This window comes from Rhipicephalus sanguineus, chromosome 8 (genome assembly GCF_013339695.2).
Source record: "Rhipicephalus sanguineus isolate Rsan-2018 chromosome 8, BIME_Rsan_1.4, whole genome shotgun sequence".
Taxonomy (NCBI): domain Eukaryota; kingdom Metazoa; phylum Arthropoda; class Arachnida; order Ixodida; family Ixodidae; genus Rhipicephalus; species Rhipicephalus sanguineus.
The window spans coordinates 78,781,082-78,803,051 of NC_051183.1; the positions used below are offsets into that span (position 1 = coordinate 78,781,082).

At 43.6% G+C, this 21,970-nt stretch overlaps 1 protein-coding gene across 6 annotated transcripts in view; it reads right to left on the reverse strand.

The window, feature by feature from the left end:
• LOC119402142 (phospholipid-transporting ATPase ABCA3-like) overlaps positions 1-21,970 on the reverse strand; it is a 77,160-nt gene that overhangs the window by 31,174 nt on the left and 24,016 nt on the right. For 3 of the 6 annotated variants that reach the window (XM_049418511.1, XM_049418513.1, XM_049418514.1), the window contains exons 3-10: positions 19,523-19,762; positions 17,870-17,958; positions 16,047-16,202; positions 12,591-12,828; positions 10,364-10,552; positions 8,356-8,537; positions 6,098-6,229; positions 236-271 (exon numbers count right to left, since the gene is read on the reverse strand). In XM_049418511.1, the coding sequence (XP_049274468.1) occupies positions 236-271; positions 6,098-6,229; positions 8,356-8,537; positions 10,364-10,552; positions 12,591-12,828; positions 16,047-16,202; positions 17,870-17,958; positions 19,523-19,762 (1,262 nt within the window). The remainder of the gene's footprint in view (positions 1-235; positions 272-6,097; positions 6,230-8,355; positions 8,538-10,363; positions 10,553-12,590; positions 12,829-16,046; positions 16,203-17,869; positions 17,959-19,522; positions 19,763-21,970) is intronic. The other 3 variants (XM_049418515.1, XM_049418512.1, XM_049418516.1) reach the window with 3 other exon arrangements.

Here is a 21,970-nt window from a genome sequence, read left to right on the forward strand (position 1 = left end):
CATATTTTCACTAATGCTAATACTAATATCACATAGGGACACTTTAGCATCACTTACCTATGTCTAATATTTTGTTACATCCACCTTCAGCTATACAAAAGTCTGACTATAATAGTTCTGTGCACTATTCTCAAATGTACACCATATGAAAATACTGCTTGCTGATGCTTACGTCAGCACCTGCAGTGTTCCATTACAGTAATATGCGTATGCAAGAAGTGAAAACCTCGATTACCTCGGCGAAGTTAAGATTTTTGAACTTCACAGTGGGCTGAAAAATCGAAGCAAGACATTATATAAGTTATGCTACATCTGAAGTACATTTACAATTAGTGCTATGCTAAGCATTTAGAGGCAGTTAGCTATCCACCACTGGTTTGTGGTTCAGAAAAGTGCTACGAGATGGATGAATGGTTATGTTAACTCAAGCAATTATGTGTACGTGTGATTAATGTGTGCGCACTACAGGGCGATTCTTTTAAAACTGACCTATTTAATGGGACTGTTGTTTTGTTAAAAATCATCCGATTTTAATGTGGTTTGCGGCAAAACATTCAGCAAGGATGAAAATTTAATGGCCTGTCCTATTTTTTTGATGTGCAACACCAAAGAAAAAGAGTAAATAAATAACGAAAACCGCAAAGTACTATACAAGGAGGAATGGCTGGTCTGGTGCAGCGTTCGCGTCAGCCGGTGGCAGTGGAAGTTGGCGATGCCAGGTTCATCAGGTTATGTTGACGCGAAAACCAAGCCGTCACTACCTCCACGCACGAGATGCGCCGCACTGCCTTGACGTATGCGAGTTTACATGCTCTTGGAGTCCCTCTTCTATGGGATTTCGCGGAATGTCAGGGGTTTTGTTATTTTTTAGGCTTTCCTTTTTTTTTTTGCCGTTGCACGTAAAAAAACTGGACGGGCCATTAAATTTTCATCTTTTCTGAATCTTTTGCTGCAAACCACATTAAAATCGGATAATTTGTGACGAAACGACAGCTGAATGAAATAGGTCCGTTCTAAAAGAATTACACTGCATAATGTCATTGGCATGATGGCGAATTTTTTTTTATACACCAGTGAAAAAATATAACGATATGCTTTCTGCAAGCGCTGCAGTCTAGCACAAGAGTTCCGCAGGGCTAGCAGCCATGAGAACACAATGGGCGAAAGAGGCGTGCTCCCACTTTTACGAGTGACTTCTTGATATGCGACACGTTGCATTCTAATGTTGAGAACAGCAACACTAAAAACAGCAAAACTCAACAAAAGGCAAGAACGTATACTAGTACGCTCTCCACCATTATGAAAGGAAACACTTCACTGCATTCATCTGAAGCAGCCATTATCACAGGTGTACAAGTTAGAACTTTGTCCACTTGTGGATATTTTCCTTCTTATTTCGCTCATGAATATTTTCCTCATTACGTGAAAACACAAGAAAAACTGCCGGCTTTACACACGAAGCCAGTGTTCCCATTCATATTGGCACAGAGTGAACATTTCCTAAACATACACCTCAACACTCAACGCCTACACCAACAGTTCGAAAATGCATTGAAAAACAATACAGCTGCCCACCATAGGCAACAGTGAAACACTTACTTCAAAGGGGCTGGAAAAACCTGTGCTAACAAAGAGCATGAGAAAACCAAAAATAGCTTAGTGCGCAACACAATTCCTCCATGCAAGAAACCTTTGCATTTCAAAGAGACAATAAAATGAAACCCTAAATCAGTTTAGAATGATAAATTATTCTTTGAGAGCTCTATTGTCATTCATATCACAATCATGGGTTCATTATCAGTTGAAAAAACGAAGGTCAAAGTTTCATTTTCATATTTCGCACCAAAACCGCCCAGCTCTGCGGTGGTGAATCTATTTTTCACTGATCATCGTGGAGCAGGGTCACATGTTCCAGTGGTTGTTTCAGAGCAACTGGCTCCATGACGGATCGTTCCTACTTGCTCTGCCGCCAAGCCGCGGATTCGTGCAGCTACGGAATGCACGGCATAAGTCACTGCTGTTACTGCGTGAGCAAGCATGGTTGTGCTTTACAGCAGCGGCCAAGGTTGCCATAGAAACATAGAGTGGAAGCAGGAATAGTTTCCAAAACCAGTTTACATGACGTGTACATAAAGACTCGCGTGATCTCACACGGACCGTTCCCATGCCTCACTTGCAGATTCAGCATGGTGCATACCCGCTCCAAGATTTTGGCAGGCATTCTGGACCTCTCTATGAAAAACGCCATTAAGTGAACGTCTGCATGATAGTAAACCCCACAGTGGTCATGGCAGGTGCCTTAATGAAGTACTGACACGAAATTGTTACACTTTGTTTTTTCTGTTGAACTAAGTAGCTAACAACTGGAAGCCTCAACTGCTCAAGCCACTGAGGCTTCCAATTGAGGTTAATTATTTGAAGATAATTTTACAGCACCCCAGTTGCAGTTTCAGTTTCAAATAGCAACGAGTTAGGTGGGGCCTGGCATGGTTTGTAAATACAGCTGGCCATGTGAACACATAAAACACCGAAGAGGGGTGGGGGAATTGTTTTCTTTAAATAGAGCGCGTCTTGCATGGCACAAAGCACTGTAATATTCACAAAGTGTGATTGCCATTATACCTTTTTTTACAAATGAGCAAGCTTGTTTCAAACGCGTAAAAAAAAAGCCTGGGCTTTTCTACTGGCCCTTTAATGCTTGTGGTTTCATGTAGTAAGGAGGACGTCAGTGCGTGTACTCAGAATTCAGCATGTAGGGAAACACTAAAGAGCGGAACACTTAAGTGTGAAAGGAACTTGTGTATTTAACTGATTTTCTAGCGAAGTTTAGTGCAACAAATTTCGCCTATGCAGAACTACATTGCAATATACAAGTAGTGCTCAAATGAAAAGGTACAAATGTCGTAACAACATGACCGCTTACGTAAGATGCCTATGCCGCTATGGGCGAATGTAGTGAGACATCTAGGGATGCGATTGGAGTCTCTGCCGTGGATCAGAGCATGTGGAGGCGCCCGCATGCGCAGTAGAGAACAGAGGCTCTTATAAAGAGCACCGTCCAATTGACACGGCAGTGCGTGTGAGGACAGGATGACGTTCACATTGCAAAATTCTATGATTGAGGAGTAGCGGTGTGTTAGACGATTTCTGACAGCGGAAGGTGTCAAAGTGGTCACCATTCATTGCCTGGGATTTCCATGTGTTTGGTCCCCTGAAAAAACACCTGAAATAGAAGCACTTCAACTAGGACGACAAACTTAAGGACGCTGTGAAGGACTGGGTCTCATCACTGCCACAGAAATTCTGGGAACAAAGAATTCTTCGGCTCGTTCATCAATGGGATCGTTGTGATCAGGCACATAGCGTATGCTTTGAATAAACTCTTCATTCATACCCACAGTGTCGTTTCGTACCTTTTCATTTGAACACCCCTTGCATAAATCACTCCTGTAATTGCCAAAATGGGCTGCAGTATGTATAAACAAATAAAATAAAAATGCCTGAACAAAACGTTCTAATCACTTCTTTGTGTGTGTGTGTGTGTGTGTGTGCGCGCGCGCGCGCGTGCACCACACCACACACACAACACACACACACATTGTAGAGAAGTGTGGCAATTATCATCATCAGCCAGCGCCCATGGCATACAGCTGGCTCACGATGGCAAGATTGCGATGGGCCGTGGGCCAGGACATTCCGTTGGTGCTCGGACAGTATAAAGGTCGAGTTTCGTTTGGGCTGCCTATGCGTCATCTCTGAGGGCTCCAGCTGGCCAATGGCTTTGAGGCCACAACTCTGAGCCCACAAATTTTGTGTAGGTGTGTGTATGACTGTATCAATGAAACACCACTGGAGCCAGCATTCTGTCAAGCTGGTCTTGTCTTCTTCAAGGCTGCAACTGTATGTATGACTGTACGTATTATTTTGGTATATATGTGGCCATTGTATACAGTCATCACCCGACACCTGAAGTAGCATGCCAGGTGATAAACCAGGCTGAAAAATCTGGATATTAAAAAAAAAATTACAGCATATCCACGGGTGAATGATGAAGAGCTTGGGCAAAGCTCCTGAAGCAATCATGGTTGCACCGTGAAATGTTCAGTGGTTTCGCCCAGCAGTAATCAAAGCGATACGCCGCTTTGATTATTTTTCCTTTTCTTCTTCTTTTTTTATATTATTTATTTATTTTTATTTTTTATTCTTTATTTTATTTTTTATTTTATTATTTTTATTTTATTATTTTTTTTTCTATCTCTATGGGACAGCGCATCTAGTATATTGTCACCCAACTGCAGTTTGCATGCATCTCTATGGGACAGCGCCATCTATTGAATGATATGGGAGACGCGACGGCGGGGACACGCCGCATGGAGCGACGACCGACCAGGTGATGCTATAAGGAGCTCCGCTCCTAGAAAGTTTTTCCATATCTATTCTTTGGTATGCCACCCCCATCAAATGCTGCTAATGTCCATCCCTCAAGCACAACCCATGCCAAGGCAGATTCTTTAAATAAGCGAAGCCCCTCAAGCCACTCCCTGCCCAGATGCAAAAAGCTCACCTTCCTAACAAGATTACACACCACCACATGCTGACATTGCCCCATATTAAAAACCCTATAGCACGAACATTATCATAACGTTGAGGCAACGTTACAGTAACAATTCGTACTACTAGGGTAAGGCCAACTGCAACAAAATTTTACTTAAGCTAAATTGGTTTTTGCACACTATGTTAGCAAAATACACCACGTAAAAAACCTTTGCAAAGCTTAAGGTTTGGTAATTGTCTAAGTTTATTACTGACAGCCTTTTAGTAGCAGCTCAGCATATGTAGAACAGGGGCAGGTGGTGGTTGGCAGATTCATCACGAATCCCCAGAACAATGTCCGACGTAATGAGTGCCTTACGGGTGCCACCCGATCTCGGAAGTCAGGCCTCTGAACTTGTTCAAACAAGAAGCAATAGCGTACTTTTTTTTATGGGTCGATGTTAGGAATGCCTGCTTCGTTGGAAGCTTTTTAATGATGCATTTATTCCAGTTCTCAAGGAGTGTGGACATCAAGTTCTCAGGTGATGGTTCTTTTGTATTAGGTCTCATTGCGCAACAGCTATCACACAGAGGCACTGACATCGAGCAAAAGTTCCCAATGTCACCATGATCATGTGATATGAAAGTGTTGACAGCAATGAGCTTATTCATAGTTGGCCGAACTCCACACAAGTGCTCACACTTGTTGACGCTGCGAGATGCGCACTTGCATTTTACGTATGGCAACATTTCAGAAATGTGCTTGCAGACATTCTAAAAGGGTAGTCGACAATGGTGTCTTATGACATCTAATGTCCTGCCATTCTTCCCTCACAAGTAACATTTTGATGATAGCTGTCATGACGATACTATAAGCCACCTTTCATTCCTCAACTTTAAAATTAATATAAATTATATTTTAGCCATAAACTGTTAATCATGGCTTATGCCAGCTTTCTAAGTGCAGTGCTCAGAGAGTGAAATGCGTCAATTTAGGGCCTAATGCGCGTAGTTTCACCTCCATAATCTTTAGTTCCGTGTCCCATCAGAGTAATATTGGCTGGTATACCTAAATCAGAGCCAACATCACATTTGATGGACAGGTTCGTGGTGACATGATGATGTTATCTCAAGCAATTACGCATACCAGTTGTTATAAAGCGTATGAAATTGAGCTTGTTGGTACGCGATCATAGTAAAAAATCACACAATAAAACCCCAACAAAAAAGACCAAATAAGGACCGGTGCTTGTCCTGTGTAGTCTTTCTTCTCGTCATTTTGCTGTGCTGTTTTTTACAGTTGTTATACTTGAAGTGTTGATACCATGTTTCAAACCAGTGAGCACTGTATACATGCAGGTCCTATCAGCTTTTAAAATTGATGTCTACACTCCTCTAAGCATTAAGTTGTGCCCTATAGATCTATGTTACTTAAAACAATTTCCAAATATCTGCTGCAGCTGGCCTTGAAAGCGCAAACCAGCGTGCTTCGCGTGCCCAATTAGATGCATATGAGTGCAAAGTGCGTCAAACCGACCCTGAACCTAGGATACAAACATCTTACCTTCCTAATCTTAGGTTTAAGCCGGTTCCATACGAGCCTGTAAACGCGCTGGTACCACCACTTTGACTTGTAGAAAACTGAACTCCGACGGTAACAGTTGCGTTGCGTTATCTTGCTGGCAACATTGATAATCTGTCACCGCAGGATGGAATCGCGCAGACAATGGGAAAAATTTAGGCAACATTTCGGAAAAGATCAGTGAACCTTAAAGGGCCAGTAAACTAACAATAATTGTTGGAATTTAACATCCCAAAACCGTGATATGATTATGAGGGACGCCGTAGTGGAGGGCTCCGGAAATTTCGACCACCCGGGGTTCTTTAACGTGCACCTAAATCTAAGTACACGGGCCTCAAACATTTTCTTCTCCATCGAAAATGTGGCCACCGCGGCCGGGATTCGATCCCGTGGCCTTCGGGTCAGCACTCGAGCACCATAACCACTAGACCACCTTGGCGGGCGGGCCGGTAAACTACCCTGCGGTCCAAAATGTGTGATCAAGTGATCACTGCGCACTTGTACGATGTGAACATGCGGCCACAAGACAACAGAGAATAGACAACAACCCGCTTTGGCTGGTTTCGGTTTCTCGTTCCGCCTTTCCACCCTTCTCAGCTGCGAGGAGGGGTAGGCAGAGCCTGTCGTCGTGACTACGGCCACCTCGGCAAATATAACACGATGTCAGCAATTACTGACATCAGCACGCAGCCAACGACCCGAGCAAGGCTTCCTCCACGTGTCGCTCGTGTCAAAACGGCGCTAAGGTCACCTTAGTGGCGCCGCAAAGAAGCGCGGTAAATGCGTGGCCAAAACAGCATCACCGCAGGGCCAAGGCACCATTTCGTAGTGCAGAGGACCAATCGACGAAGTCGATGCTATGTAAAGTTGCCCATGGGCAAGATTATGTCACTGCGCATACGAGGAGGATTGGACAGACGCTGGAGAGGGGCGCGGAGTGCAACGCTGTGCAATTCATAAAATGTGATCGCCGCGGCTTTCCGCACGAATTGGTGAGCTTGTTTGGGAGATGTAAAAAAAAAAAATCTGAGCCCGTTTACTGGCCCTTTAAGTCTTCTTATGGTTAAAATCTGTTAATTTGATATATCAGGCACAGACAAGATTGATCTAATTATTCGGCAGGCCGAATAAAAAGGGGCATAAAACATTTCTTAACACACCACAAGTTTTATTAAGAGCATGTAGTAAAAGTCGCAGAATGTGCATATGAATTTAATATGTGCCGATTCTATGTAAAGCTTATTTTCACACAATGAAAGTTGATTTACATTTACTGCCATCTTTCATCCATGTCTTTCTTTCATCCATGTTCTTCCCTGACCAGACTGGATTCAGTCCGACTCGACATCGACAATGTTCACGAAGGAGGCTCAACAGGCGAGCACTCCAAATGCAGCAACGGTTGCCGCAGCAACAGCCAATAGGATGGCGAATGCCAGGATTTCTTTTCATGCTTGCAAGTTTCCTACTTGGTCATTATAGGTGAGTAAAGCAAGAACTCAAAGGCAAGCTTTCACTTTTTGAATCATGCGATAATCGCTGCGCTTGGTGGCAGGAAAGATGACAGACGTCTCCAAGAACTCCAGTAGTTTGCAGCCTTTCTTCAACCTCCTGCCTAATTAAATTATTTTTTCAGGTTGTTAAAGCGCTTTTTAAGAGATACTGTTTTAATATAGAGCAGATTAAACATTACAGGTGCAGAAATGAGTGTTTTCCTGGCTATTTTTTTTAACGGATTTTCGTGATATGATGCTTGTGCTTATGCTGTGCTCAGATGATACCTTAAGCCGCCTAAGTGCGCACACCAGAAACTTTTTCATCCGTAAGAAGTTAAGGCTAACATAAATTGGACTCATTCTTACATGCAAATTAGCCCATTCTAGATGATAACAATTTGCAATGATACGAATATTTTGCATGTTCCCGAAGAATTTGTATCGTCAAGATTCCAATACTGTACCTTGTTCAATGACTGTTTACCACATCTAAGCCTCAAAACAAATAGGGAAAAAGAAAATTGCATTTGCACTGCAACATTATACTCAATGAGTCTGCTCTTCTGCATTTTCATGTTTTTTTTTTTCATTTTCTTCGATAATTAGTGACCCCGTAAAGCACTAAGAATGCCCTCCCCCTCGAACTGTCAGCATAAAGGCAATAAATTTCAGAACAGGCAGCAAGCAATCCCAGAGCAAATGCAAATGAAAACAAGTTTCATGTTTTCCTTGATCCTTACGTACCTGAAGAAAGAAGAGCGGGTGCTTCGGAATGCCGTACTGGAAGGGCCATACGTTGTCGAGGTACCACAAGAGGAGCGCGTAGATGAGCACCGATGCGAGCATGATGAGCACGATTTGGCCAAGCGTCACATTGTCCGCAGGCACGGCTTCCATTCCTAGGTTACTCCACTTGGCACCGATCCCTGATAACGCACGAATAGGGGCCGGTAAAAGTGAAAAAGAATAAGGCAGTGGGAAGATTGGGATAGTCGATCATTCACGATACGCCAAATAAGAACTCGTAAAACAAAGAACACAAATAAAAGAGAGACATATGAAGACATTTTTGGTGCTCTGTGCGTCTTGCTTCTTCATGCATAAGAATGGTAGCTTGAGCGAGTTGGTATGCGTTCATCTTGGTTGATACAACACACACGAAAGTGAAAAAGAATAAGCCAGTGGGAAAATTGGGATAGTCGATCATTCGCGATGTGCCCAATAAGAACTCGTAAAACAAAGAACACAAATAAAACAGAGACATATAAAGACATTTTTGGTGCTCTGTGCGTCTTCCTTCTTCATGCATAAGAATGGTAGCTTGAGCGAGTTGGTATGCGTTCATCTTGGTTGATACAAGCACACGAAACGACGACGAAGTATAAAGGAACACAGGACAGGCGCTGACTCACAACTAAAGTTTGTTAGGAAAAAAACAGCATATATATAGATATATATAGGTGATGTGCAACATAACAAACAAAACAACGACAAAAAAACACCAAAAGCGAAAAATCTAGACAGGTCTCGGGAAGGAAAAGCAAAAAAAGCAGGTATCATATTATGCAGGTGCTGCAAAGGTACAAAATTCTGCGTCACTCAGCGAAATCGATGGCATGCTAACACACTTATCACCTTTTCTTCTAATGTGGAAGGCCTCAATCATTTCCCTTGCTACCTGCTCCATATGATGCGATAAAATCATTGTGTCACTGAAGAAGGGTGCGCAGCCACATTGGTGGCAATGAGCGGCGAGAGAAAACGGCTTTGTTTCTGTCAATGATTGTTCGTGTTCACGAAGACGAACGTTAATGCCATCTTCCGCTTTTTATACTTCGTCATCGTTTCGTGTGCGCTGTATCAACCATGAGGATTCTTCATGCACTTTGGTTCACACAGCATGGAAGAGGAGCTCAATATTAAAGACCACGAAACCACAACACCACTTAAACATTCTTTTAAACTGCAATGGAAAATTAATTATAAATATATTGCAGCTGTCTTTTGCTGAATGCTGTCTTCTCACCTGCCAACACAGACTACCTACGGTGCTGTCCAGAATTGAAACACAGCCAAAGACGTGCGCCCAGTACTTACAAGTTATGTGCAGCATGCATGCCATCAGCGTGACATAGCATAGCATAGCGTGACGCTGACTGTATGTATTAATTCACTGTTTCTCAGGGCCACAGTGACGTCATAAACCAATGATTGTTGGTAAAGCTCAGATAAGCCAGTGATCATAGGGGTACTCGCAATCGTCTGGCGTGCGCTCGAATGTGTAATTACGGTCCAAAATCTGCTATGTCCCGTGACTGATAGTAGCTTCTTGCCAATCTTCATGCGATTTTCCGCATGACACCAGTGTACTGCAGCGACAGCGACTCAATTAAGGGCTCCGCACGTGATCACAATATTGAGAACTGATGTCCTCAGTTATTACACTCAAACCTCGTTATAACGAACACAGATATAACGAATTATCGGTTATAACGAAGTAAATGAGGAATAGCCTTGTCATAGCTACAGTGTTACAAATAAACGTTTATAACGAATTTTCGGATATAACGAAGTTATTTTTGTGGCAGATGCGACGTTGTTATAATGAGGTTTCAGTGTATTTCCTCTTCACGGTGGCACTATTGCCATTTTTCGGGAGATTTATGGCCCTGCCCGTACAATCTGTAGGATTGCTCGAAATTCGGGAGACTCTCAGGCAAATCGGGAGAGTTGGCAGGTATGCACAACTTACCTTGGCCTTCTAGAAAGGAGATTAGGCGAAATGCCCAGTAAAGGCCGCTGTTCGGCAGCAGGGACGTGGACAGCTTCGCGCTGCGGCTGACGCTCATGTAGCGATCCGAGCCAAGCGGATCCAAGATGGACGTGGGCAGGCTGTAGCTGGTAACCCAGCCCACGGTAGAGAAGATGACGCCAACCACAGCTGCAGAAAAAAACAACAAAAGGCACCTCTTATTTCACACACCTTACTAAGGCAAAAGCCTTATCTGTCCCGTGAGGTGAAAAATCAGGTGTAGTTGGCGTCAATATGGATGTGTCAAAAAGCTACAAGCTGCATGTATGCGTATTGTCATCATTTTACGTTAGTACACTTTCAGTTGATGTCTAGCAACCAACCTGTTTATGTGTCTCTTCCTTCTGTGATCATAGCTTTGCACTGTTAGAATGCGCAAGTTCAGTCACCACAAACTAGCCCAAATTTCTGCGTTGAATAGGCTACGCAGAAAAAATGTCACACGATTTCAATCACGTCGTGTTGTAATATATATTAATTGTTGGGATTTAACGTCTCAAAACTGCGATACGATTATGAGAGATGCCGTAGTGGAGGGCCCCAATAACTTTGACCACCTGGAGTTCTTTATTGTGCACCTAAAGCTAAGCACACACACGGGCCTCTAGCATTTTGCCTCCATCGAAATGTAGCCGCTGCGGCTGGGATCTGATCTCGCGACCTTTGGGTCCACGCCATGTTGTGATGTCATCAGTGATGTCATTGTGTGACGCTATCATAATTTCAGTTATGCAATGTAGTGAAGTCAGCTGATGGCGTCGCATGACATTGCTTGTTCAAAGGTGGGACGATCTCAAAGATAACACAACACCAGATGAGGTGCAGAAAGCTTCAAGGGGGGCGGGGGGAGCAGATGACTGTGATCATCAAAGTAATTTAGTAAATGTCTCGCGAGAGACCAAGTTTTCATCTGTGCTCTCATCAGCATTGCCTAAAAAGAACGAGTTCGTATTTCGATTTCTGTGCTTATTTTGCTATGACCCGCTAGGCTCAAGTTACCAGGCATCGAACACAATCGCTCTTCAGTACAGTGTGGCATCAATTAACCTACTTTGAGGGTTGAATTTTTTCGCGAAATTCACTGCAAAAATGTGTATTTTTTATTGCTGAATTAAATTCTTCAGACAATTCTATTAAAAAAAATTGTCTAAAATTATTTTTCGTGACCGTAAAGTGACAAAGAAGTCAGTTTTGTTGTTACATACACATGGCTTTATTCGTGAGTAACATCAAGCAAAATCCTAAAAAAAAAGCTTATAAGATTTTTTATAAATAAGAATTTTGCGTTGTATTAAACTTGGCTCACAGACATACAAAAATAAGCACACCAGAGTACTTTTCCGGTAAAAAATGTTCTTGCTCTAACACTGAAACTTTCCAGCATGTTGATAGTAGTCGAGATGTCGCTCCTTCATGATCATCCGAGTCTGATACTCGTAAATCCTCATCTGACGAACTGACATCCAATGAATCAGATTCTGACTCGGCACTTCGGGAATAGTCCACATCGGAAGAATCGCCGCTTGAATCACTAGCAGTAGAGCAACCGGCGCGCACTTCTACAGCGTAAGCGAACTGCGTGAGTGAGCACACAGAAAACTGCATGTGGCTGTGTGCCCATCCGGAAAGCAAAACGACTGAAAAAGCTACAACAATCCTTCGCCTTATCGCCAACAAGACGGAGTTGGTTCTTCCGAGTTCCCCAAAACAGGAAATGCAACCATGGCGGCATCGTTTGTGTAATTTAGTGCCACATGAAACAGATGTAATCGCACCCCGGGAGAGCAATAAACAAGAGAGTAACAAGCGGTCACCGTTGAGAGATTAGAAACCAGACAGCCATCAGCTTTGCGGGCGCGAAAAGCGATAACCACACGAAGGACGAAACCAAAACCAGCGGCACTGTGCACACGCTCTCGTATACGCAAGCAAAAGCCGACACGCTGCTTTGGAAAGGAAAAAAAAAGAAACGGAGAGACATTGGTGCATGAAAAAAAATTCCACGTATTCCCAAAGTGTGGCACCACATGCCAAGCAAGAGAAATGACAGAAAAAGGCACGCGTTTTAAACATACAGGCAATGACGTCCATGTACGGCACAACCCTCAAAGGGTTAAAAGCCACATTACGCGTGGAGCCCAAGATGATAGACAAAAAATAGTCTCACCGCTGTTGAAGATGACGGTAAACAGGAGCAGGAACAGGATGGCCGACGTTGCATAAATGAGGCAGATGAAGAGGAGGAGGCTGAAGTCGCTGTAGAGGAGGACCGCTGCCAATGGTGCGACGGGGATCTTGAAGAGGATCAAGCTGATTGTCAGCGTGACGGCCAGCACCATCCAGCCGCTGGCGAAAGTGCCAATCCAGTAGACCCAGTCGGTGAGGCCCATCATGCGCATCAATTCCTGTGAACCGAAATAAGCAAGAGTTTGCAGTTTTAAGGCGAAAACTTGATATGCTTCTTGAAACGCGAAAAGTGACGGTCGGCGGTGTCAGTACGAATAGTACGAAATGTCGATGGCGTGATGCAGGACTCCTCCTATTGCCCACTAAAGCACTACAATGTGACAAAATAAGTGACAGGGTAGTTAAGGAGTAGTTGAATTAATAAAGAAGTAAGTTAGGGTACTTAGGAGGTAACTGATATCAAGTAATCGTATACAGTCTACAGTAATTCAAATTAGTTCAAATTAAACATAATTTTGTGTAATACAGCACACTGGAAGTTAATTCAGTGTAATTTAATGTGATTGAAAGTGATTGAGTAACTAAATGTATTTTAGAGAATTTAGGAATGATTTAAACATAGTTGAGAGTAATTGAGGGTAATTATGAAGCAACTGAAAGTAATTACGAGGTACTTGTATATAATTGAAAGTGACTCAAAAAAATTCTGGAGCCATTCCCCAATCGAGAAAATAGGGGTCAAGTGAGGCTTGGCATGGGCATGCCTGACGTACTGCTTTTCTTTATTTATTTCATTCTTTCTTTATAGGTAGCAGCCGTCCCCAGAACGCTGTTTTCGGGCTGAATCGGCATGGCGTCTTTCATGTTCTTTCCAGCATTCATCAGCCTGTAGAACGGCCCAACGAAAGGACCACAAACGATCATGGAAACGCAGTTTAGGACTTCAATTACTATCTCGAAGTCAAAATTTTCCCGAAATGTGCAATTCCTGATATCCACCTTACGCATTGTCCAGCAGATCCCCTTTAGTCTGCCAACACAAAATACTTAAATGAAGCGCCCACAGCAAGTGTAGTACTGCTTCCCAATTGTTTTTTGCATCGTCGGTAGAATGCATTCATATGCTTCAATTCAGTTTACATTGGGCAAGCATGGGTGCATGGCCTAATGTTAAAGGCACTCATTTTCGGGGAGCCAGGTTCAAAATCCAGCCCCGAAAAGAACATTTATTTTGTTTTATTTATTTTTTCTTTGGTGTGTGTGTGCCAGCTGTGAGTGAGGAGGGTTTTTTGGGACACCACCAGCTACACAGGTCAGTCAATACAAGCTTCACTAATTGAGAGTAATTGAAAATGACGTGAAAATAGGACACAAAATGGTTTTCACCACCAAGTGGTCTTAGCATACAGTAAAGTGCTTATTTAATCTTAAATTGAGGATGACCGATCCGGACTACGTAAAAATTGCCCGAGCTAAAGGATATTTTATAAAATACTCTGACACAGCAATACAGTATATCTGTGTCTGGCCTAATCTCTTGAAATATGAATGTAACTAGCGTTGCACAGCACAGTTCGCAACAAGCATCTGCTTCAAAATGGAAATGTGGCAAGCAACGCTAGGCTTGTTTTTTGTAGTAAATTTGTGGAAAACTTAATGCCATCTACCACCCATTCATACTGAACTACGATGCTTCCTACAATGCAGGTTGCTCTGCAACATAATGAAGCCAACAAGTGAACATTCTAAACAGAGTAGAGTATCAGTAAAATGAAATGGTTTAAAAGGAATAGCTAAGAAAGGGAAAATAGACAACCACCCGTTTGTAGCACGAAGCCACAAGGAAATCCATACGGATTTCTCAGAAAGAAAGCCTCTTAGTTGCCGAAAAATTCGTCCTGGTCCGGGGATCGAACCCGGGACCAACGCCTATCCGGGGCGGTCGCTCTACCAATTGAGCTAACCAGGAAGCTAGCAATTGGCAGCGCAGGGCGAATCCATCGACAACTCGAAGCAACTGGATACATATTGCAAATCAGTTCTGCGGAAACCCGCAAGGTGGCGGAAGGGTTAAGAAAGGGAAAATAGACAAGAAGGCGTAGGATGGGAATATCGCTCTTCACGGGCACCGTAGCCAGCCGAAATTCGCTGAGGGAAACGAGGTGAGCGCAAACGTCGTTCGTCATTCGAGGGTGGCCGATACGAGAACCCAGATCGCCGTGTGCCTCTGTATTCGTCGGAATCTGCCGAATTAACCGATGGTTGCCATGGAGCCAGAGTAGCCGGGGTTCGTGCGCGTTCTGCGTCTCTTGCATAGCTGTCCTGGAAGTCGCTGGGGTCATGAGAGATTCGCTGACACCGAAACAGCTCTTCTCTCACAATCTGCCGTATTGTCGATGCCAGGTCATTGGGCGTCATTGTGTCGACACTAGCCACCGTCGGGACGTTGGAGAGACGGCCAAATTTTGGCGCTATCCGTCGCATCTTTAGCGTTTCAAATGTCCGACAATGCTGCATCACGTCGGACACGGAGGTCAGGCTCTCTTTTCCGATCAGGAAATTGTACACATCTTCCGCTATCCCCTTCAGAACGTGTCCAACCTTATCTTCTTCAGTCATCCTGGCATCCACTATGTTACACAGCTTCAAAATTTCTTCAATGTACGTGGTACACGTCTCACCTGGAAGCTGTGCCCTCTGAGCCAATGTCTGCTCCGCCCGCTTCTTCTTCGCGTTGGAATCACCGAAACATTTCTGTACTTCCTCAACAAAACGATCCCAAGATGTGAACATGTCTTCGTGGTTCTCGTACCACATGAGAGCTGTGTTAGTCAGTGAAAATACAACATGACTGAGCTGCTCTGACGAATCCCAGCCGTTGCTTCTGCTCACCCTCTTGTATTTCTTCAGCCACTCGTCCACGTCTTCTCCAGAGGTCCCGCCAAAGTTCGGCGGAACTCGATAGTAAGGCAAGGAACCTATCGCTGTCGCCCTCGAAGCACCAGCGCTCTGGTCGTGAGACATCTCGATCGGCGATGGTGGGAGACCGGCAAGACGGCGGCTGCGGCGAAGTCCAGGTAGTAGTGCTTCCGTCGTGGGGTTCGTCGTACCCCGCACCTTCCACCAATCTGTTACGTGCACAAGAGATGTTTAAGGGGTATTTAATGAACACCGAGGCACAAAAGACCGTGGTGATCGGAGGAGCAGCGTCGTCGTCGTCTTCCTCTTCTCCAGCTGCTCTCGATTCCCTCTGGCAGTGACACTTCGTAACAATATGTATCCAATAAAACTTGACTAGGACCAGAACCGCTGAGTTCTATTTTTTAAAAGAGTTAAGACTTTTTCTGAATATTTGGGAAACTAGACGTAAGTGCTCAAGCGGAAGTGCTTGGAAGAGAACAACAGTGCCCCCAAAACAACTCCCAAGACCCCTTACCCTGACTCTGGACGACTTCTCGGATATGACCCTCCGAACGTAGATGGGCGAGAAGACGAGGTAGCTGTACACCACAAACATGGCGATGAGTCGAGAGATGAGGTCGAACTTGCTGTCGTCGTTGTACTCTGGGTAGGGAAACCTGTGCATGGCGATCTGCAAAGGGGGTGAGTACAACTCTGAGCAAAATGTGCAACTGCCTCGGAAATGGTTGCAAAGCATGCACATGGGAAGGCCGCAGGTTTCAACATTGAAGTGAACGACACGACACGCACATCGTGGCTGGATAACAACACCATTTATTTGCTTGCTGCCGGTTATTATAGGCTGGGGAAAGTGGTCAGAGAATGAGGGTGGGAGGGTTGGTAATGTTGACGCAATACAGCTGCCAGCTGCCCTGTATGACATCATTCATATACTGCATCTCGTTCCCCTAGGGAGAATAGTGGTCCAAGGGTTTACGCATCTAGTTTGACCGATGAAATCCTGGCGTCAGGGTGCTATCAGGCAGCTTCATGCATTACCGGCATTTGCCCTGGTGTTTCCTGATAGGCGGATGCTGGCGCGTGCTTCTTGGTTCTCGGAGTCACCCGCTTTTTAACCTTCTCACATTAAACCAAGTTTCTGCAGAAAGGAAAATTATTACGTGCTGACATTTATTATTGCCCACGAAGGCTGAATTTTTATCTAAAAAAAAAAATACCAAATCTTGACCACACTTAATGCATCCATAGCATTTGATTTAAAGCATTTAATGAATTAGTTTGGTACGCTGACCCATCCAAAACTGAAAACTCCACAGCACATCGAAAACGTCATTAGAGTGTAGGCATAGGGTTTCCTGTGCTTTAGGAGCACAAAATTTAGGTAGTGCAGGACACATTTTGGAGTCGTCAAGCATTTCTTGCTTGGCATGTTCCTGTATTCTGTCTTGAGAAGTGGAGTAGCCTTACAATTGTGTAATGTTTTAATGACCTCAACTACGAATATGCACAGTGAAGGCATCCCTGACGCATCGTTTAACACGAAAAACAAAGAGCTTTCGTTCCAGAGCACCGGATTCTTAATGTAGTGAGCGTATTACCAAGCAAATGCACGAAATTATCATCCTGTGCATGTTATTGTGTATCTTGACATATAAAACAATACGAGAGAATACTGGCACATCAAATTGCTGTTCACGGTGGAATTATCACAGATAAAGGGTTACATTCTCAATGTTGAGCTTGCTATTCTTCCACACTGGTATACCAGTATCGGACTGAGACTACTTAAAAGCGTTGTGTTTAGAGCTCCACCAATTTCAAGAAAAGAAAGACATACAGCAGGCATTCGGGGTGGCGTTCTCAAGCAATCGCCTTCCCAAGATTTGATGTGACTTGTCAATACTAGATACATTCACATACACTGCTCAAGGAAAGAAACGCCTCATTTTAGAGCTAAGTAATGCACATGCATTAATTTCCGCCATCTTCAGTTCGCGTCCCGTCGGTGTAATATTGGTTTGTACACTGGCATCAGAGCCAGCTTGACTTTCAGAGGCCAGATTTGAAATGACTTGATGTGGTTATCTTGACCAAGGGTGCATGCCAGTTGCTATACTTGAAGTGTTGATGTTGCCTTTCAATCAGTGAGCCCTGAACAATATGACTGATGCCGCATGCGGCAGCGCCATATGCAGGTGCTGTAAGTCGTATGCCTCCATACGTTGAGCACCTAATCATGTTCAATCTCATGAAAGTGATTTCTCAGTGATACCACCCATGTTTGCAAGCTGATTGTGCAGCACAGCACATGAGAGGACTTCATCGAATGCAACCTACCTCTGGCTTCTGGCGCGCAAGTCCCTTCACGCTTTTCAACAGTTTAACGTGTTCCGTGAACATCTTGTCCTGCAGTCCCCACATCAGCGCTGAAAAGTCGCGAGAAGCAATTTTGGTTTAACACAATGCGCGTCGTTTCACTACATTGCAACAAATAGCTTTACTGATTCTGATGGGTGTTCCTGCCAAAATAAATCAACCGGATTTTAGCACGCAGTGAAAGGAATATCAACGACTGGCAGAAAAGTTAATAGGAGGTTAACAAGTATAGCTTTGGCCACTCTATGATCTCATTTCTATGATAGGCATGATGTGTCTATAATGTATAATCACACGGGAGCAAACACATATACAAATTTAAGGTTCTTGTTGATGATAATGTACAGCTGAAAGATAGTGGCTTAGGCAGCCACATGAACATTACCATGGCAATTTGTCAAAGGGGTAATGATAGTCAGCACACTTCACAGCTACAGCAGTAGATATAGGGCCGTATTTCGAGTTAGAGATAGTACTGCCATAATATATCGCTTTCAGTGCACGCTGATTCGCTGGTTTTGGAAAGGCAGGCAAGTGGTCACTTCGGTCGTTGGACACTCGAGAGTCGTCGTGCAAAGCGACACTGTCGCCGAAAGTGATTGTCTCAGAACACGGCCCACGAAAAGAGGTTCCATTCAGAGGCCCAGACATGACATACGATGCCGCCATTTTACGGTCACGTGGTAGTGACGGTGAAAAATGTGGCAGCCAAACCTGCGAGGATTGATGCACTTATTGGGTGAGCTTGCGCCCAGCAAAGGAAGGACGCTAATAGCACAATCCCAGCAACAAGCACAGTCATCAATTGAGGAATATCTTGACCTGCGGATTCAACACTTTAGCTATTTATACATGAGTCACAAGATCCTGCACAATAGCTTCTGCGTGCATACACTTCATAACGTATTTAGATGTGCTCGTTGCGCATGCAATCTAGTGATAACGTGTAGCAGTTTAATACTCGATTACAAGCCAAGAATAAATGTCAGCTCCACCTACTGCCATCGCTGTCCCTCCCACAGGAAATTTCCATAGGTGCTTCGTCCAATAGCGCTTGCTCATTTTCGTGACGTCAGGCACTTCTCGAATGTTTCAGATAGTTGACTTTACCATACAGACACACGTTTGTGTCGCTGGTTTTAGGTCGGAAACTTTGAACGTCCTGGTAAATTTCCTCGGGTATTTTGACATTGCTGCTGAGCCAAACATAACGCTTTAGGTTGTAACGACGAACCTTTAATTCCTCATGTGCATAACATTTACATTAGCTGAGAAAAAGTACTTACAGTTCAAGCGGAAATCAGCTAGCACGACTGTCTTTCACAGGCAAAGGGCGGGCGTGCCTTGGCTCTGTGGGAGGTGCTGACACTATTTCTTAGGTTGTAACCGAGTATAGTCACTTAAACCCGCTCATGTTGAAACAGAAAAATGTGCAAGTCATTATCAGCCAACATGTCTCGACTAGGTTCGCCAAACTCGGTTGAAGCAAACTGTCGTACAGATGTCAACGGCAGTTGCACCTGCCATGTGACGCGGCTAACTGCCATTGGTAACTGCCATTTGGCTCAAGGCGGTTGAACATGGCTGAGTTAAACAGCTATAAGGACCACTCACAGAGGTAGAGGGTATCCTCCGGTCGTGGACCAGGAGTCCTGAACGTGGGGAACCGCTCTCCCGTCTTGAAGTTGAAGTTGGATGTGTTGAAGCGCAGAGTGTAGCTGAGGTTGACCGGTGGAGATCCGTCTGGCGGAAGTTCATGCAAGAGGACGGCCACTGACGTTCCTTCATACGACTCTAAGGCGTAACGCGCAATGAACGCGTCAACTTGCTCCTCCGAAGGAAACCCTATGGCATCTGGAAAAAAATAAAAAATAAAAATAAAAATGTTGAAAACATTGTTCGGATTTTTTTCATGAGCTCTCTAGTAACATTTGATAAAAGTTTGTCAATTTCCTCCGTTTGTTCTTGTAGCCATTGTAGTCACCTGGGCAGCAGTATTTTTCTGCTTTCTTTTAGAATTTTCATTATGAAGTACAGCCTCCTTCATACACAACTAGAAAACCTTTCAAATGATTTTTTGTTTATATGCCCGATGCTGCTATAGGTCTGAGGTAGCCGAATAAGTCTTCCCTCTTAATGTCTTCAATGTTCGCTTCTCACAACTAGCATTTGTTAAATGTAATGGGATGGAATAGAGATAAAGATAGATAAAGATAGATCATAGGAGCCACAGAATGCATCATGCAAACATGCTGATAGCATGACGAGGTACCTGTTATTAGGAAATGTTAAAACCAAGAAAATTATCTACCTGAAGTGTATAGCATTACTGCACTGCATTCTGTTCTTTGTAAGTTTGTGTGTTCTAAAAACTGTTGTAGGAAAGTAGGAAAGAAGGGCAATTTTAAGAGCTCATTCTCCTTTGTTAGACACAGTATTAATGAGAACTAACAGACAGTAATGCCAAGGAAAGTATAGAGGATGTTATTTGTAGTAATTATGATATAAATGCGAAGAAAATTAAGTGGACGAAAAGATAACTCGCTGCCGGCAGGAACTGAACCTGCAACCTTTGATTACGCGTCCGATGCTCTACCAACTGAGCTACAGCAGCGATCATCCCCCCGTCCACATCATTGCGTATACCTGCGCATTTAAACCTCGCAGTGGATGCGTAATTCGAAGGCTGCAGGTTCGGTTCTTGCCGGTGGCAAGTTATCTTTTCGTCCATTTTACTTTCTTCAAATTTATATTATAATTACTACAAATAACATCCTCTATACTTAACTTGGCATTACTGTCTGCAAGCTCTCATATTGTAGGAAAGTGTGTGTTATGAAACATACATTACAAGAGGACTACGGCGTTCATAGGAAGGCAAAAGATTAAACTGGCCGTACAAAAGATGTTGTGTGAATCAAGTATTTTGACAAGGAGACGTGATGGTATTCTAATACAGAGCCATGCTAGGTCTTGAAACCGCTTTGAATATGTCAGTGCAACGTCAATTGTGGTTGCAGTGCCGGCTATCCAATTTTATAACAAAGCAATAAGCATTACATATGTACTCCTATGATAAAGGTGCCATGTCAGGTTAACGTCAATTGTGGTTTTAGTGTTGACTCCACTTTTATAGCAGTCTAATAAACATTACATTTGTATTCCTATGATTCAGCAAGCTATATTCAAGCGTTGCTCGACCCCAGAGGAGTATACGCTAACGAAAGTTACGTATGATATTCACATCATTGCACTGTCGCATGCACTTCGTTTCGATAACACAGACGTCGGTGCTCTCACGTGAGTGCTGACATTAGGTCAGACCATAAGTTCCCCATTAAACCCCAGTGTAGTTGACATTCTTGGTAAGCCCACGATGTGCACACAACTACTACACTTACGAAAACACGTCGATCCACCTCCTAATGCTTGGTTCAAAGCGAAAAAATGCAGTGCAGACAATCACTGGCCGGCTGCTTCGCATGAAACTGATTCCCACAAGACGTGGGATCTGCCGAATTTTTTATATATCCGAGAATCATTATAAGAACATATTTGCTTCATGCGGAACTCAGTGAGAAATGCACTAGATTTTCTTTGCTACACACTCTAACCTCAATGTAATGAATATGAATATAAAGAATCGTGGATTATAATGAATAGGAGCCTTGCCATTGATGGTGTTGTGAATATATGTTTATAATGAATTTTGGGATTCAACAGAGTTATTTTGTTAAGGTACAACTGTGTTACACAAGGTTTGACTGTATTAAATAATTATGTTCATGTTCATAATAAGTATGACCACACATTAGCCTTGTATTATGCATTAGTTTCTGAGTTAGTGAGCCTTCTAAAACACAAGTGGCACTCACGTGTGTCTACAATGTGACCAAAGTGTCTTCATTTATCTCTGTGCTATAGGCAGCCACACAATTATCCACAAACTGCCGGTCAGTTTGTTGGCTCACCACGCAGTAGCTACTCAATGCAGGTTTTTGTCATACATTTCATATTGCACATGATTTTGCCCCAGTGGGGGTAGTTTCTACTAAAAAGGCC